Consider the following 18242-nt stretch of genomic DNA (forward strand, 5'->3'; position numbering starts at 1 on the left):
TAAGCAGCTGGCTGGCTCTCCTGGGATGCTTCCTCCCTAGGGAGCTCCAGACAGTTCGGGTCTCTCAAGAGGGCCAAGAACCAAGGCCTTGGGTGAGTGAGGGTTTGGTTCAGGAACCTTCTGCAGGAGCTGGGTTATGCAGATATAGAGAGCAATGGGGTATGCAGCAGGGCTCAGTCTCCCTGCTGGTAATCTGGGGAAGGAGGGAAGCAGTGGAGGAGGATCCAGGAGAAGGGTGTCTGGTGAGTAAGAGATCAAGTCATGGGGTGTGGAGCTGGGGAAATGCAGCACAGATAGCCTGATGTCTTCCAACAGCTTCAGTAATTAGCACCTTTCGCTGTGCACTCCCTGTTTCTTTGACAGCTCCCCTTTTCTTAGTTGCATTTGCTCATCTGGTCTCTCCACCTTCCTGTCTTCCCTCCCACCCAGGAGATGCAGCTGTCTGTCTCCCAGCCTTCTCACTACCACTGTGACCTGCTCTGGAGGGGAGGCTGGGGGTTCCTGCAGTGTGGAGGGGTCCTTTCACCTTCTTGCCTCCCCCTTTACCCCAGCAGAGTTTCTGGTGCAGGCAGGCCAATGCCTCTCCTTCTAACTCTTCTGGCTCAGTTTTAGCTAGCTGCATGTGTCCCTGTCCTTAAAGAGCAGAACAAGGGCCTCTGAAGCTTGTCCCTAACAAGACTGCAGTAATTCTCAGCTCTGTTCAGCACTGACACATGCAAAAGGAGGCAAGCCGGTTTCCTCTAAGTGTGCGTGTACATGCATGTGAGCATGTGTGTGTGTGTGCTGGGGGCAACAAGAATCTCTGTCCTTTCTAGTTTGTGAAACATGGACTCATAGGACATGGAGGAAGTAGGGGACCACCTCTTTTCCTCACCTTCACCTGATAATCTGTTCCTTTCTTTCTCTCCCCTGCCTTGATGTTCCTCTTAGCTGCACCCACACAGTGCTCCCCTTCTTTGAGCCAGGCCACCTACTATTTCCACAGTCTGGGGTGTGAGCTGACATCCAGAGCATCCTGACACTTCAGAGACCCTTGTACCCATGCCTGGTGTGTGCCTGGGGAACAGTGGCCAGGAGGGGATAGCCAGTCAACACATTGGTTGAGCAACATTGTATGCTGAAGCTGCTTCTGGGAGCCAGGGCCTAGGGCAGAAAAACAAGGAAGCAAGATCAATTCAGGACAGCAGTGTCTAAACACAGGTGGATCACGGGGCCCTGAGAGAAACTGCAAAAACTTTACTGCCTGTCCTCAGTAAAACTGCACCTCCCAGGGCAGCATCCAACTTTGTAGGAACTGCCCAGAGCCCAATGGTGGCTTCTATATGGATTCTCCAGGCACTCCTGCTTAGGAATCCAGCTGAGGAGTTTATAATCTGAGACCCATAAACTTGGCTCATACCTTGAAATCTGGTGTAAGAAAAGAAGGGGAAATGGAGGCACAGATGTGGTAGAGTAAGGAAGCACTTGTTAAGGGAAAATGGGCACCCACTAGGACTATCAGCAAAATCTTCCCAGTAAAGGGAGTCTGAAGTGGGAGAGCCTTGGGAGGGCAGGAGGAAATGGGGAGAGGAAGGGAGGAGGGTGGGCAGACCATACTATCAGCCCTTTGGAGCCCACAGGGACCCGGGGAATCTCTGGGGTGAATGTGACTAACTTTTACCCTGGGAACAAGCCCTGTGTGATTGCAGAGAGTCCTTTCCTGTCTCAGTTTCTACCCTCTGTAATAATTCTCCTTTCACGAAGTTGTTAGAGGATTGAAAATGAGACTGGGAAAGTAAAAACAAATACACTCCTAGTAAAGAATGAAGTGTTGTACAAATGAGAGGAGTTGAAGGTCCCACTAAAGGGACCAAAGAGAGGTGAACAGGTTACTTTCATCCTCTCTGATGGGAAGGTAACTTGAGATGCTTCATCTTCTGCTCAGCTAGGAGGGCCTCCTGGGCAGACCTGCTCTGTCAATCCTGATGCACCTTTCTGCTTTCTGTGGGGATGGAACTTGTGCTTTGTGAGCATCTGCAGAGACCAGGATACTGGAAACATTGGCAAGGACCTGGCTTCATGGATTTGCCTAGACAAGCCTGCCATAACATCCTCATTGGAAAATTCTGACTGTCATTTCTCTCTAAGTTTTGTTTTTGCCAAAAGAGAATGGCATGGTGTTCAACCTTTCACAGAAAGAAGCCCAGGCACCATCTTCTTTGGGTGGCTCAAAGACATTCCTGTCTTTGGGCCTTGCTTGGAGGCGTAGAGCCACTGCACTGGAGCGTGCAACCCAAAAGGGGCTGGATATTGGGAAAAAGGCCAGAAACAGCACAGGGGCTGCTGCCCAACAGAGAGAGAGAGAACCTGGGGAATTTATATGCCCAGAGACTCCAGTCTTTTTTTAACTTTTCTCAAACTTCACAGGTGGTCAGCATGGAGTCCCAGAAGCAGAGGTGAAGTCTCCCACTTGCCCCAGGTATGCTGGACAGCTTTGGTGCCAAGGGAAGAGAAGGAATTAGAGGAGAAGCTTCTAGGTTAGATCTGAGCTTCTTCCTTCAGCATTTGGAGGAGATGGAATGATATTCCCAAAAGATAACTATGTACCATCCATTCTATTTCTAGGCATCTTTGAACAAACAGAGATGAGGCCCCACTGAGCTCACAGCTTAGAACAAAGATGTAGTGAAAATGTCCTCTTGGATCCTACCTGCCCAGTCTGCAGGTGGTTCTCAGTCCTGCCTGACAGCTAAGAACCCTTGGCCAGTTGGGTGGCCCTTGGCTGCCCTCCCCTTCCTCTCTGGCTCCTCTCTGCTGCTGCTTCTACCTCTGTTCCTGAGTGAGGAGCTGTGGGAAGCAGGGTCTAGGTCGGTAATTTTGATTGCAGGCTCTCCCCCAGAGCTGCCTCTGTTCACAGGGAATAGCTGTTGTGCCCATGAAGCACAGACTGACATCTGAACCATGGGTTCACATCTTTAGTTCAGTTCCTCCATGTCATGGAGGAGAAAATTAAAAGGCAGAAAGGCAGGGGGCTGGCCCCAGAATGGTTGGGTTTCAGGTGGTTGCAGGGCTGCAAGTGTGACAAAGGTCCACTGCCTCCTCTTCCGCTGGCCCTCCCAGTACTTATGGTTTTCAAGCCCCTCAGTCCACAGGTTAGCAAAGGGAGGCCCAGCAAGGGAGGGGACACACTAAGGTGACATGGCTAATCTCTGGGAGAGGAATTTAATCTTTGCTCCAAAACACACTCTTCACAGGGCATGACACAACTTCCCCTATAAAAGAACTACTAACTGTATTTCTTTGAATACCTGATGGGCTATAAAGTGTGCCTATGATTCATTAAAATATAATTTGGTCATAAATTTAATACATCCCAGATGAATGACTATACTCGCGCTATTAAATATTAACTGCTTACTTAACAATGATTTTATTTGCTTTTGAGGATTTAAAAGTCTTTTAAAGAAGAATTTGGCAGGCTTGTAGTTTCTGATATAGGAAAAGTAACCTGGAGAGTTTTGAGCATTATCTTATTTTTTCTTGATAAGAATCCTTGTAGCAAACAAGTTGTCTGGGATCATGCCTATGGCTATTCCGTTCAAAATGAGGACCACATGTTTGAGTGTTTCCAAGAACTCTGCTGCTAGTCTGAGGTGCAGGAATCTCTTGAATATGGTCTTAATATGGTCTTTAAATTTTTTTTTTTGTACCAGGGATTGAACTCGGGACCTTGCGCTTTCAAGGCAGGCGATGGAACCACTGAGCTAAAATCCCCAGTCCTTTTAAAAATTGTTTTAATGCTTATTTTAGCTCTGTTTTTTTTTTTTTTTTGCAGGGGTGCTTTTACTGCACAGGCTCTGCCTAACATCTTCCCCATTGAACTCAACACAAGAAACCTTGAAGGAAGTGAAAGAACTGACATACAGGTGGGGGTAGCTCCAGGTGATGGGGAGGATGAGGTGGGAGGAAAGGTGAGGGCTAGCTGTGTCTACTGGTGTCTCTGGGAACACTTGGCAGAAGGTACTGCTGTGAGTGGCAGGTAGAGGCACTGGAAGTGAATTATGGCTGTCAGAGGCAGCAGTGCTGTATCAAGTTAGTAGGATGGCTCCCCAAGATTGAGGGGTGGGGTAGGAAGGGAGAAGTGCTAAATCTGGGAAAACCCAGAGAAGTCAGGTGAGTGGTATAATAAAGATGACTCCTGTGATTTGAAATCCTGGCCAGGATGGGATGGAATATTTGACAACTATTTGGTCCTGCCGCGTTTGAATGGCTCCATAGATAATGGACAAAAATAAAATATTATGCATAGGAGGAGAACTTGGTCCAGGAAATAGTTTGGCTGGAGCAAGAGTTGGGGTGGAAGCATTGAGAGTTTTTCACAGAGGACCCTTGTGCATTCTCTGTGAATGAAGACCTGGGACCACACACATGCATCAATGCTTCACTAGTATCATTAACTGGACAGCATTTCAGCAAAAATACACAGGCCCCAGTGAGTTGTTTGAAGCCCATGATATGAAACTGAATTAAGTATGATGTAGATTGATTCCCCCTAGGAAGAAAGCTAGAATGCATAATTTTCTGGTCAAATCTTCTGGGTCCCAGTTAGAAAATCAGAGCTACATGTGACAGCAATGGAAAGGAAGTGACATTTGTTGAGTTCCTACTATAAGCCAGGTGCTATGCTGGGGTCTCCTTTCATTGTTTGGCTTATCACTGTTTACTGAAATGCTTCATTTGTTCATTCATTCAACATGTGTTGAATACCTTCTGTGCCCTGGTAGGGCCATATTTCTGCCTTCTCCCCATTTCTGGGGTCCGCATTGTTTCTGAGCAGCGGGCACACCATGCTTTGGTGATAAAAGCCTGGCAGAAATCTCCTGGAATCTTTTCCTTCCTGGATGAGTTCTCCACAGTGTGTGTGTGTGAGACTGGTACTTCATACTTTGGGCCGGACCAGCTGCTTGTCAGCTGGGCTTCTCAGTTACAAGTTTGGCCAGGGCCCCTTAAAATCAACAGCAGCAGCTTCACTGTAAGAAAAGGGGTCAAGTTTGAGGTTAGGAGAATGTGCCTTTTTTGTACCTTTGCACTTAGGTTTTATAATTTTAATTGATGCATAGACACACACAAACAAAAAAGCACGAAGGAAGATTTGGATCCAAGCAGTGCCACACTTTACATCATCACTACAAGTGTTCAAGTGTAAAGAAAATCAATTTTGAAACTATGAAATTCTTGATTCATAAATACAGTTATTTCTACTCTAGTAAGCATGAGCTAATTCACGGTTAAAGTTCTTTTATTATGGGACTCAGGTACGTTTTAAAAGCAATGGTAAATTAAGTTGTCTTCCAAAACTGTGTGCTTGTCCGGGCAGCTGTGTATGATCAGTTGTCCACCTCAGACTCTATTTTCTTTTGTGCGGGGACAGGTTGCTGGCCCTCCCTGTTTCCACAGACCAAATCCTCCTAGCGCAGGAGCCCGGGCTAACCAGTTGTTTCTTCTGAGTATTGTTTGTATTTGATTATAGACCTCAGTGACATTTCACAGTTTCAAAAGTCCTTCCTGCTCTGAGAAGTGTAGAATCTAGTGAAAATTGCATAGTCATAAGAGAAATGTGTTGTTTTGTTTTTGTTTCCTTTTTCTTAAAAGTTGTGGTATCATTGGTTCTGTGCTTCCTGAAATAGTACTGCTTTGTGAAAGTCCAAACTGAACGCAGCACCCTCTGTGTACCTAGTACGTTTATAAACCTGGGTATCTCATTACTTGATATTTTTGCATTAGTTAAGACAGAAATTTGATAACTCAGTTAGAGGGGAGGGGAAATCTGCTGCTAGAAATGTCTGAACTAAGTGCCATACTTGCCTTGGTAAGATTTGGGAAATATAACCTCTGTACATAAAAAAAGGAAAGAAAAATCAGTTAAACATCACATAGTAGACAGTTATTAAATTACAAAAAAATTAATTTATGAAGAAAGACCTTTTGTACAGATTATAAAAGAGATTTTTCACAGAGATATCTATATGATCAAGAGAGTTAATGTTTTATTTTAGTTTTACTAGTGCCACAAACTTGCCAGTGGTAATTTCTTTGTCCAGTTCAAGATAACTCTGTAGTTTTCTTTCCTAGGACTTGTTGTAAATGCCAAAAGATACTTTTGAATTGTACGTTTGATCAGATTGTTGGCTGTTTCTGTTTTATTTCTTTTGACAACCTTTGAATAAAAAGCTCTGATACTTAAAAAAAAAGAAAAGGGGTCAAATAAAAACAAAACAAAAATCTAAAACACTACAAAGGACATGTTAAGTCAGAAAGAAGGGGATACCTGAGGCTGGGATGGGGAACTGGGTCAGGGGCTGGGATTTTACACGGAATAATCAGTTTGAAAATAATCACTTACAAAAAAATGCCCTGAAGGAAGATATTGAGCAAGTGGCTCCTGTTGGGAGCTTGTTGGCCTCCTATTCCACCTTCCCTTAGAGCAGCACCTTGGAACAGACTGGGAGTTGGCAGGCAGGGTGGAGACACCAATCAGCTGCCTTTCTGGGGCCTGCTGCAGCTGAGCTGATTGACAGCTCATTCTGAGCTCTCCCATCCTAACCTTTTTGACAAGATTGGACACTATGGATAATGGTCCCCTTGAGCACCCTGAACTCAGTGGCAGGGGTTGGAGGAGGGGGGTTTTGGTTGGTTTGTTTTATTTTTTGTTTCTTAAAACTCATATACTTGGTTTCCACCCTGAGATGGTTTGCTGACTCTGCTCAGTGGATGCATTGAGTCTTTGGGAAGAAGAGACAGGGCTCCTAACTCCCAGAGGGACCCTGATCAGGCACGGGTGGGATAGAAACCTCAGATAATTCTGCAGTGGGACCTCTGGGGAAACGAGAGGCTGTGAAGACATAGGGCACTGCAAGCATCACATTTGGATAGCAGGGAGGCCCTGAAATTCCAAACCAAAACCCACTGAAATGATTTTTTGATCATAGACTTATTCCCCAAATGACTACTCTGTGCTGAGGGGATGGAGGTTCTAATAAAGATAAATATGACGCCAGTTCTGTCCTGCAGAAGTCCAGTGACACAGCTCATTGCAACAGGAGGACTGCGACAATGAGGCAGTGAGGAGGGTTGATGTGCTGCTCAGGAAGGATGGCAGTGGGGAAATTTATTCCACCCAGAGAATCTGGTGTTAGCACCCATGCCCATCGGAGAGTTTAATTATTTTTGGATGGCTCAACAGTTAACCCCCTCTCTACTTAACTGTGGGGGCTCAGTTTCTTGCCTTGCTGGCCAACAGAGGTGCTTTTGAAAACCTGTGAGAAGCATTGAGGATCTTGGGCTTGCTGGTAGCTCAGTGACAAAGGAGCAGGAAGAAGGTTTTATTGTATAGAATTCTTATTCTGAGAGACACCAAAGCTTAAAACTTCAGATCAATAAGTCAATATCCTTGTGGGACAGTGGGGATCGAGGTCAAATGCTTGCTTTATACAGATTATGAAATTGAGGACCATTGGGAAAGTGAGTGGGAAAATCACTGTCAGACCAAGGATCTTCATTCTCTTTTCACTGCCTTAAAGAATGCATTGAGATTATGTAAAAGGAGAAACGTGTTTTGAAAATCTGAAAATAAAATGTTACATAATATCTATGTTGCATTAATTCTGCCCTCCACATTACAAGAGAAGAGGTCTGTCCTTCAACTTGACTTTTGCCAATGAGTCTAAAAGGGAGACTAGGTATGAAAGCAGAATTAAAATGTAGTAAAACATGCAACTGAATGTCCAGTGCAAGGCTAGTGCATGGCAGACACTCACTAAATGTTTGTTCCTTCCCTTCATGAAGAGATTAAGACCCTCCTGAAGCTGCCATGGCCTCAACATAGTCATAGTGGAGTAATGGACAATTAGGGCATTGCTCAGATATCCATAGATAATTACACACTTGATTTTGGATTGAGACTCTCTCTAAAGCTTTTAGGTTTCTGGGTTATTTGCATGGTTATAATTGTTTAAGCTGGATTGGAAAAAAAATCATGGAAACACATGAATTGGCTTTGTTCAGCATTCTTTTGCTGCAAATCAAATAGTTTGAATAGTTCCCGGTTCTTTATGCCCATTCTCACCTCTGCCATGTGGTTTTGACATGGGGTTAAAAACTTGCTATGGTGGGGGAGTAGGAAGGTGGATAAAATTTATTGAGTTTTTGCTGTTGAGTAGCAACTATGTTTTGCACAATGTGTGCACTATCTTTCTCCTCCTTTCTCTTCTTCTTCCCCTTCTTCCTCCTTTCTCTCTACTCCTCTACTTCCTCCTCCTTCTCCTTCTGCTTCCTCCTCTTCCTGATCTCTGGCTTTTCCTCCTTCCTTCACTTTTTATAAATAAAGAAACTAAGGATCAAAGAAGACTATTAATTATCCAAGGCCACTTTTTAAAAACACAACAAAACTGGGGCTTAAAGCTTCTGGTTTTTACATTTTTGTATGCCAACTATGTGCTGAGGCTCTGAACATATGGGTTCTTGTATTAATGGTGCCCTCATGCAGTACATGGTCAGAGCCTGCAGAAGAGAAATAACATGCCAAGGGTGGATGGAAAAGGAAATATCTTTGCCTCACTCAAACCAATAATGATACCTAACATTTAAATTGTGTGTCATGGTTTTCAAAATACTTCATAGGAATTTCCCATTTTATAGCTAAGAATACACTCAGAGTTTATTTCAAGGCTGTACAGCCAGTAAATGGCAAAACTGGGACCCAAGCCCCAAACTTCTGACTTTCAATTCTATTCTATTACTCTAAAATGTCTTTCCCACATAACTTAGCTGCATGGGGAGAGGAGAGACTGGTTGAGTTTGGATGTGGATATGTTGTGCATTTGGTGGCTCTGGCTAGGCTGGGTGGGTCTTATGATATTCACCCATTGCTGCATGTCAGTGAAGACCTTGCCTCCCTAACTGCTTCACAGAGTCACCAGGCAATACATGGTTACTGAACATTTAAGTCAATTTACACTTGGATCTTGCTGTTGTATAAACCTTTGATTGCAGCCTTTCATGAGTTCCCTCAGTCCCCCAGAGCCAGGAACAGAGAAGCATTTCTTACACCCCTCATCCTGCGGTTTTCATGTAGAAAGTGACAGAACTGATGGTTGCAGAACAGGATATGCTCCTCTGGTCTTGAGGGGATTGCACAGTCTTCAAACTGTCCTCCTTGCCGTCCTTGACCTGGGCTAGTGAGCCTGAACAGGCCTGGGTGATAGCCAGCCTCTCGTGGATCGGTCCAAAACAGGGAGCAGCATTGTGCAGAAAGTATTTTTCAGGTTGAGAAACCAAGTCCTAATCTCCTCTTTCAATGATTGTACAAAAATCAAACTGCTTGACAGATGCGCAGATAAACAGAAGTTTGCAGTCAAAGCAAGTTCTGGAATGGGGATGATCCATCTTGGAGATTTTTAATGGCTCTTACCTTGATAATCACCCACCAGGAATAGCTTCCAGGCAAACCAAACCCATACTTAAGTGGGCCCACACCCAGGTACACCAACACCTAGTTGACAATTATATAAGAGGACCCTGACCATCTCCTGACAACACAGTTTATCTCCAGCTTTGGCTTTCATCCGGAACCCTCGACTTTCCTCACTGTGCAAAGCCATCATGAGTTGTCAGATCTCCTGCAGCTCTCAAAGAGGAGGAGGAGGAAAAGGAGGAGGAGGAGGATTCCGGGGCTTCAGCAGTGGCTCAGCCATAGTCTCCGGAGGGAGCCGGAGATCGACTTCCAGCTTCTCCTGCTTGAGCCGCCATGGAGGTGGCAGGGGAGGCTGTGGTGCCCGCGGCTTTGGCAGTCAGAGTGTTATTAGCCTTGGAGGGAGCAAGAGCATCTCCAGTAGTGTGGCCAGAGGAGGTGGCAGCTTTGGTTCCAGTGGTGGATTTGGTGGCAGAGGAGGTGGCTTTGGAGGTGGCAGCAGCTTCGGAGGAGGCAGTGGCTTTGGAGGAGGCCGCTTTGGAGGTGGCGGTGGCCCTGGGGGTCCTGGTGGCTTTGGGCCTGGAGGATTCCCTGGTGGAGGCATCCATGAAGTCTCAGTCAATCAGAGCCTCCTGCAACCCCTTGATGCAAAAGTAGACCCAGAAATCCAGACTATAAAGTCCCAGGAGCGGGAACAGATCAAATCTCTCAACAACAAATTTGCCTCCTTCATCGACAAGGTGAGGTAGAAGTGGTTCCTTCTGATGCTCAGGACTGTGGCTTCTAGAGCTTAAGGAAACCAAACAGATTAGATCCTTTTAGAAGCCGTTGGAGTGGCCATCACAGCCCGGGTTATTTGCAAATCCTAAATGTGAAAAATGCTGGCTTTGCAGGATGTTTCCATAACATTCTGCAGTTAGGAATCACTCGTCTCTTTGATTTTATTTTCAATCTAAATAATTATGGAAAATTCTGACAATTATAGAAAAATTGGTATCGGCAGGTAATGAACTGAGCAGGTCAGGCCATGTGACAGCAGGATTTGAAAGGGATTGGTGAGATATTTTCTCCCTCAGTAATTTTGTCCTTCCTTGGAAAGTTATTACTCTATTAAATCCTGTGAAGTGGAACTTGAAATATCTGCTTGAAATTCCAGTCTTCAAAAGAAACATTCTCAGTTTTGTGATGTATAAAGTCTTTAATGGTGTCACTTTAGGGTGTTACTAGGCTTTCTCCTATTTCAAGGCAGAGAAACCTGTCTCGGTTGAGTTACACAGGAATTTGTAGGGTTCTGAAAAACCAGCTAAGGAGCCCTGCCCTCCAGGACTCGTTCTCAGCACCCTGGGTTGCAGTGCTAGCAGATACCTGCTCCAGAATTTATGGGACCTTGGCAGGGATGCAACTAGGATCAGGGAGAGAAATGCCCTGGAGTCTTGGGAGCAGCTGTAAACAAAACAGTGGGTGTGAAGTAGGAGAGTTCCATGCATGGAGAGAGCCAGTGGTAGCATTAGGAGTCCATAGAACTTTCCAAGTGTGAAGGGAGGGAACTCAGAAGCTCTGCCAGGGTGTAGATGAAGCTTTGTGACTGCCTTCCATCCCCAAGTGGCACCAGAGCTACCCAGTGGAGCTGTATCTTGCTAGTGTGAAGAGTAGCCTGGGCCTTATGTGCTCTCCCTCCCCTCATGGCAGGTGCGCTTCCTGGAGCAGCAGAATCAAGTATTGCAGACCAAATGGGAGCTGCTGCAGCAGATAGATGTGGGATCCCGCACCATCAACCTGGAGCCCATCTTCCAGGCCTACATCAACCAGCTCCAGAAATGAGTGGATGTGCTCTCTTCAGAAAGAACTGCACAGGATTCAGAGCTGAACAACATGCAGGATCTTGTGGAGGATTATAAGAAAAAGTAGGTGGCTGAGTAAACCCTGAGTGGAGATAGATACTGAACAGAACCAGTCAATGACTTGTCTACCATTTGCATTTGTGGTGATAAAAGGCTTTGGCGGCTGCATCTTTGTTGATTATTTATGAAGAGGACATAAAATTTCAGAGATCTAATTTTTTTTTACATGTTTGAGAGTTAGCTTATATAGAAATCCATTGCTATTTGGGGTATGAATTTTGGCATTTAAAGAGTGTTTAATATGCCTGGAGAATTCATTTGGGATGAATCCAATAGAAAAAAGAAAAGAAAAAAAAAACCAGAACTAATCTAAGTGTTGTATCATTTGGGTTCCAACAGGTTTGAGGATGAAATCAACAAGCGCACAGCTGCTGAGAATGATTTTGTGACACTTAAAAAGGTGAGCAAGGGCATGCCATAGCTGGAGTGGGAATCGGGTTGTGTCACATCACTGTGTCCAGACAGGCTGGAAAACAATGTAAATACACACAGAAGCAGCCAGAGAAAGGGCTGAGATATGCCTATCTCTGGTTCTCTTGGGGCAAAACAGTCTCTGCAGTTCAAGCTTCTGAAGATGATTCTCCAAGATGTTCTGCACATTTAGCAGAGTACTATCATCATGTGCCCACTTAAAACCTATATTAGATCATAAAAAATGCCAACAGAAGACTCTTTATTCTTCTACAGGGCTAGGGAGAAATAGGACTTTTCTTAGAATGCCTGCTTATAGTTGCTATTGGTTGTGCTGACACAGCTCTGAGCTGAAGGCCTGAAAGCAGGGCTTCTCAGCCTGCTTCCTAGAAGGGACCAAGGCAATTCAGGAGAGGCAGGGTGAACATACAAGATGGGAGGGTTGAGGACTGTAGAAGGGCACAGAGACCATTGTACCCACTGAGAGAACACACTATGTCTCAGACAGGAGAGAGAGACTGGTTAGAAAAGGTTGGGGCCATGCAAGTGCTTTTGGTCACTGGTGGGGCATGAGCAGTGCACATGGGCAGAGATGGATGATGGACTGCATGCCGGATGAGGTCCCCTCTGGATGTGGTTCCTTTGGAGGTGCTTGGAATGTTGGAGAGCAGCTAACAGGCACTGAGTGGAGGACAGCCTCAGAGAACCTGGGACCCTTATGGAGGACCAAGCAAGGTAGGGGGCATGTGTTTCACCAGAATCCCTTGAACTTCTGTGCAGGATGTGGACAATGGCTACATAAACAAGGTGGATCTGCAGGCCAATGTAGAAGGACTGGCCCAGGAGACTGACTTCCTGAGAAGGGTCTACGAGGTGGTAAGGAGGCTTTTCCTGGACAGACCTATGCTTCCACTCTTCCCAAGCCTTACCCACTTGGTGAACAGGTGGCAGGAATAGGGGTTATGGACTGACTGACTTCTACTAGCCACCCCTCTAGCCCACTAGTGGGGTTGCATAGCTCAGCCATTGGGGGAGAGGAAGTTTTCTCCATTGATGTCACAGGAAATGAGATTCAGGAAACACCAGGTCAACTTCCTATCTCTCCATAGATACACCTCCCCTTAGGAAGGGCCCTATTCTATGCCCCATGTACTTCAGAGGTCAAAATACACTGTCTCTTAAGGTCACACATATTATTTCTGAAATAGGATGTAGAATTTAAGGCATTAAATGGAACATTTAATCGACTAGCTTTCTGGGGGCATTTACCGGTGTAAGTGGTGAAGGCTGCTAAGTAGTAGGCTCAGAGATACAGACCCCCTCTCCCTTCCCTGCAGTTCTGAGGACAACCTTGGGAGAGGCCTTGGAGTAATGGTGATGTCATTTTTCATCCCACCTAGGAAATGCTTAATCTGAGAGTCTGTGTGTTTCACTAACAGAAGGTAGGGAGGCCTCCTCACTATCTGTGGTGTGGGCAGGAAGCCATGGCCAGACCTCACTGTGTGTTGTAGGAGCTGTCCCAGGTTCAACAGACTATCACTGAAACCAGCGTTGTCTTGTCCATGGACAACAACCGCAACCTGGACCTGCAAGGTATCATTGCTGAGGTTCAGTCCCAGTATGAAGATATTGCCAAGAGGAGCAAGGCTGAGGCTGAGGGCCTGTACCACAGCAAGGCAAGTATAGGAGGAGGAGGGGGGAGCCCCAGATCCTTACAACAAACCAGGCTTCAGCCCCAGTCAGGATGTATACAGTAAGATTACTGGTGTATTCGGCCAATGAAATCAGGCATCATTCTCAAGAAAGAGTGTTGAGAATGGCACCAAGTTCTTGGGGAAGATTCAAGGTGATCTTCCACCTCCCATGAATATGACCACCACTCTCAGCCAGTTGACAGCTTTTCCTTAGCTAAAGCCAAGCTTGTCCCAGTCTGGAGTTCCCTGTGACTTGTCCTTTACCCCGCTCAGTATGAGGAGCTGCAGATCACAGCAGGGAAACATGGAGACAGCTTGAGAGAGCTCAAGACAGAGATCAGTGAGCTGAACCGCATGATCCAGAGACTGCAAGGGGAGATCTCACATGTGAAGAAGCAGGTAAGGCCTGGTCTGTACAATGGGCCCAGATCTTCCAGTTGAGTGGGGCTTGGGTGGAGTGGATGCTTGTATCTGTGTGTGTGTGTGTGTGTGTGTGAGAAACTGAGAAGTTCTAGTTTATATTAATAACAATGTCCTTTAGCTAAACATTTTAAGGCTATAATACTATTTAGCATGGTCTAAGGGATGTTCTAAAAATGGGTCAGTAAAGGGAAAGAATGTGATCACTTTTTGGTTGTCTACAAAAGTAAAGGGGGGCAATAGCAAATAAAGCACAGGTTAGTTTGACTTGGTGTGAATTGCATATGTAGTTTCCCATCTGTGGATGGCATAGGCCCTGGGCAGCATCTGACTGGGTTCATGGAGGGCATTGAGTGTTTTAGGGAGCTGATGTTGGGCTGGACATTAGCCTTAGAACAAAAAATGGGGGGGGCAGAGTGGACTCCAGAAGCAGGAGAATTTCTGCAAAGCAGTCTGCATTGAATGTCTTCATTTGCATCTATAAAGTGAGATAATGGTTCTGGCCCTGTGCTGTGAGGGACAAAGCCATCTTTGGGAGCACCTATAGGCCTAGGCAAAGGGTGGCTTTGAAGAAGAGTTCCTGGAGATAGCAGCAAGCCTTAGCATAGTTGTTTGCAACATCCTTTAACCCCAAGGCTGTCCAACACCTCTGGGGTCAGTGATTCAGGCCTCCCACATTGAACATCTCTGCTCCTTATCCCCATCTGCCGGGCAGACTCCACTGTCTATACAAAAAGAAACCTTCCCACCTTTTCTTACAGTGCAAACGTGTACAAGATGCCATTGCTGAGGCTGAGCAGCGTGGAGAGCATGCCATCAAAGATGCCCAGCAAAAGCTCACAGACCTCGAGGAGGCCCTGCAGCAGGCTCGGGAGAATCTGGCCCGGCTACTGCGTGACTACCAGGAGCTGATGAGCACCAAGCTGTCCCTGGACATTGAGATTGCCACCTACCGAAAGCTGTTGGAGGGCGAGGAGTGCAGGTGAGGGGCACTGGGAGGGGAGAAGGTGCTCAGGTCTATTCTCTCCTTTGTCTTGAAACAAGGGCTGGAGTGAGGCCAGGCAAAGCAGAGGGTGGGCAGCATCTCTGACAGATGACAGAGGGCACTCACGATGTTCCACACTGTGCAACTCAGGACACAGAGCATTAGTGTAGAGCTGTACATTTATCAATGTGGAATGACTAGCATAGCCTTTTGAAACCAAGTAAACCAGGCATAAGTTATACATACCAGTCTTTTCTGAAAGAGAAAACAAAATCCTGTAAAAATGGAGTGGTTCTAGACAATCTGAAATGTGGTCTCAGTCCCAGGATATGTGGCCTCCTCTGTCATCATGGTGTGACCCATAATGGGAATGATGGCGTCAGAATGTGTTGACTGTTGGGGACATGCTAACCCCAGTAGGTGGAGACAGTGATTCCTTGCAGGTTTCAAGAGTGACAATCAACAAATTGCACACCTTCAAAGAGGAGCCTTTTGCTTTTTCTGTTGTCTAAAAACTTTGTTGGTGTTATCAGCACTCTTGGTTACTTAATGTGGCTGAAGCAACTGGAAAGGGAAAAGGTGCCCTGGGCCATCCACAAACCATTGTGACAAAGGAAGCAGATTTTTCAGGCTTTTGCTCTGTGCCTGCCTATGTCCCCCATTTGTAAAGGGGAGGAGGAAAAGCTCCAGGGGAGCAGAAGGGGAAGGAGAGAGGACTAGGTAGGCTGTACAGAGTTTTGGTTCTTTTTGAATTGAATGTTCACAGGGGAACCTCATTTAAAATTTTTAGAGAAGGCATGATTCTGAATAACAAATTCCTAAGGTGAATTTAAATAAATGTCTTGCACAATCAGAAGTGAATTTGCTGTTCAGTTACTCTGGATCATTGTTCATTTTAATCTGAGCAAAAGCTTAAGATGGATTGAGATGCCAGGCTGTGCATATAAGTGTGGGGTCTGTCAACATCTTTGGCATCTAGCAGCATAGAAGCAGGTGGGATGTATAAGCCCTGGAGGCTGGTCACAGTGGCTAATCTGCACATTTGAAGGTGGAAGTTCCAAAACATGATACATACAGAGCCTACCTACCCTACCACAAGTTCTTTTCTTTTTCTTCCTGACAGGATGTCTGGAGAACTCAGTGACAATGTGACTGTGTGTAAGTAGTGGGGTATGGTCCTGTTGTATGCAGCAGTGTGTGGGGTAGAGGTGGGCAGAGCAGTCAGAACTTCTGTTGTAACACTATCTCTCCTATAGCTGTGACAAGCAGCACCATCTCTTCAAATGTGTCATCCCAGACTGGCTTTGGAGGCCAAGGCTCTGGAGGCAGAGGGTGCAGTTATAGAGGAGGATATAGCTCTGGAAATAGCAGTTATGGCTCTGGAGGCAGAAGATCAGGCTCTAGAAGTGGTGGAGGAAGCTCTGGCTTTGGTGGTTTCAGAGGCCACTCTGGCTCTGGAGGAGGATATGGCTCTGGCAGTGGTTCTGGAGGAAAACCCAGCTCTGGAGGTGGCTACAGAGGAGGCTCTGGTTCTGGAGGTGGCTCTAGAGGAGGATCCAGCTCTGGAGGAGGATTCAGCTCTGGAGGAGGTTCTGGCTCTGGAGGAGGATTCAGCTCTGGAGGAGGCTCCAGGGGAGGTTCCAGCTCTGGAGGAGGATGCAGCTCTGGAGGAGGTTCCAGCTCTGGAGTATTCAGCTCTGGAGGAGGCTCCAGGGGAGGCTTCAGCTCTGGAGGAGGATTCAGCTCTGGAGGTGGTTCCAGAGGAGGCTCTGGCTCTGGAGGGGGAGTTTCTAGCTCTGAACGGGGTGGTTCTGCCTCAGGTGAAGGCTGCGGTTCTGGCGTGATGTTCTCTTTTAGATAAAGATGTGGTCCTCTTCTTTCTCTTCCACTCCAGAATGGAGAAGCTGTTTCTGTACCTCTAACTGACAGCATGACAAATTTGTCATCTACCTGGCATTTGGGGGGAAAAGAGATGCTTATAAACAGTTTTTGAAAAGTCTTTCCAAACCAACTACTGTAGTTAGAGGTAGTGACACCTACTGTTTTCTGAGGGAAGAATCTTCATTGTCCAAATTTGTCTTCTCATCATCCCCCACTCCTGATCCCCTTGCCTCCTTGCTTTTTCCACTTGGGGGTCCTCTTCCGGAGGGGTATTCTATTGAGGACCCCAGAGCAGTCCACTGATGACATCTCAAAGCCCATACCTTTCTCAGGGAGGTGCCCCAGGGAATTGTGCTTCTGTACATAGCCCCTCTTGTCAACTCTGCTTTCTGAGTGCTGTGGTCTGGGTATCTGCACAATAAACTTCATTTGCAACTCATGTCATGTGATGCTTGTTCTATGCCAAGCCATGTTTGAGGTGAGTAGCCACAGAAGGAAGAGATTTGTACATGACAAGAAGAGTGCCTCCTTGAGGGCAGGCCTTCTGAGGGAGTGTGCCACCCAGAAGCCCAGGGTGTTTTCCCCTGGAGGGAAGGAGATGAAGCTGGCCCTGGGCCAGATGTGATGTTCTCAGGAAATATTGTCCAGGTAGTAGACATAGGGATTTAAGGAAAATTCTCCTTCTAGAAAGAAGCATTGCTCTTGAGAACATTTGCTCTGTGGTCACTTCTTTTCAGGGCAAACCATCTGAGCCCTTGAAAATACACCCAAGCTTTTATAGCTCTGAACTTCCCAGGCAGAGTTCTCTCAGCCCAGCATAAACCAGGGGCCTCTCTAACTCTCCACAGGTCTCCTATTCCTGCAGGCATGTACCCCCTCGATGCTCTGAGTGTCTCTGAAATGGATTGTCTGAGGATCTGACATAGTTTCCATTAATAGACTTATATTTTCATAGCAGAGCAATCCCACCACACTCAGAAAATAAAGGACCCTTCTTCCCTAATCTAGGGCTCCCTGGAGCCCCGACCCACAGACATCCCAATTAGGGTTGCCTTCTCCTGTGGGAGTAGAGATAATTTCAGTTCCTCTTCCCAAAAGGCCTATTACCTGCCTTGGGCTTCCAGGGAGATGGGAATGGTCAGGCAAGGGATCGGTGTTGGGCTGTCCAGAGTTGTCCAATGGGAGTTGGTGACTTGGCAGGTGTCAGGATATGCATGTAGTGTTCAGACTCAGCAGATGAGGCTTTAGACAACTCAGAAAAATGTTCCTGAGGATCTTTTTTCTTTTTTATTCCATTCCAGCTCTGAGAACTGGGTCAGGGCTGTTTGAGCCTGTGACTCTCTTCCTGCCTTTCTGAGGATGCAGGGGTAACTTTTGGAAACACAGGAGGTAGCTCTCACAGGGAGCAGGTGCTGTCATTGTTACAGACCAGCCAGACCCCAAACTGAGGGTGCTGGCAGAAGGGGCTCTGAGGACTTCAGCATTCTTAGGTGATTGGCTGC

At 46.3% G+C, this 18242-nt stretch overlaps 1 protein-coding gene across 1 annotated transcript; it reads left to right on the forward strand.

Moving 5' to 3' along the window:
• Positions 1 to 9496: 9496 nt before the first annotated feature.
• Krt2 (keratin 2) lies at positions 9497 to 17717 on the forward strand. Its single transcript, XM_087209746.1, is given in 10 exon segments — positions 9497 to 10188; positions 11138 to 11352; positions 11689 to 11749; positions 12541 to 12636; positions 13272 to 13436; positions 13728 to 13853; positions 14636 to 14856; positions 15983 to 16017; positions 16116 to 16448; positions 16596 to 17717. Coding segments are annotated over 10 exon segments (1926 nt in total). The 5' UTR covers positions 9497 to 9639; the 3' UTR covers positions 16721 to 17717.
• Positions 17718 to 18242: the final 525 nt, after the last annotated feature.

Source organism: Heterocephalus glaber, unplaced genomic scaffold (assembly GCF_053883595.1).
Source record: "Heterocephalus glaber isolate CG9 unplaced genomic scaffold, H.glaber_assembly_v1.0 deba00001060, whole genome shotgun sequence".
Taxonomy (NCBI): Eukaryota; Metazoa; Chordata; class Mammalia; order Rodentia; family Bathyergidae; genus Heterocephalus; species Heterocephalus glaber.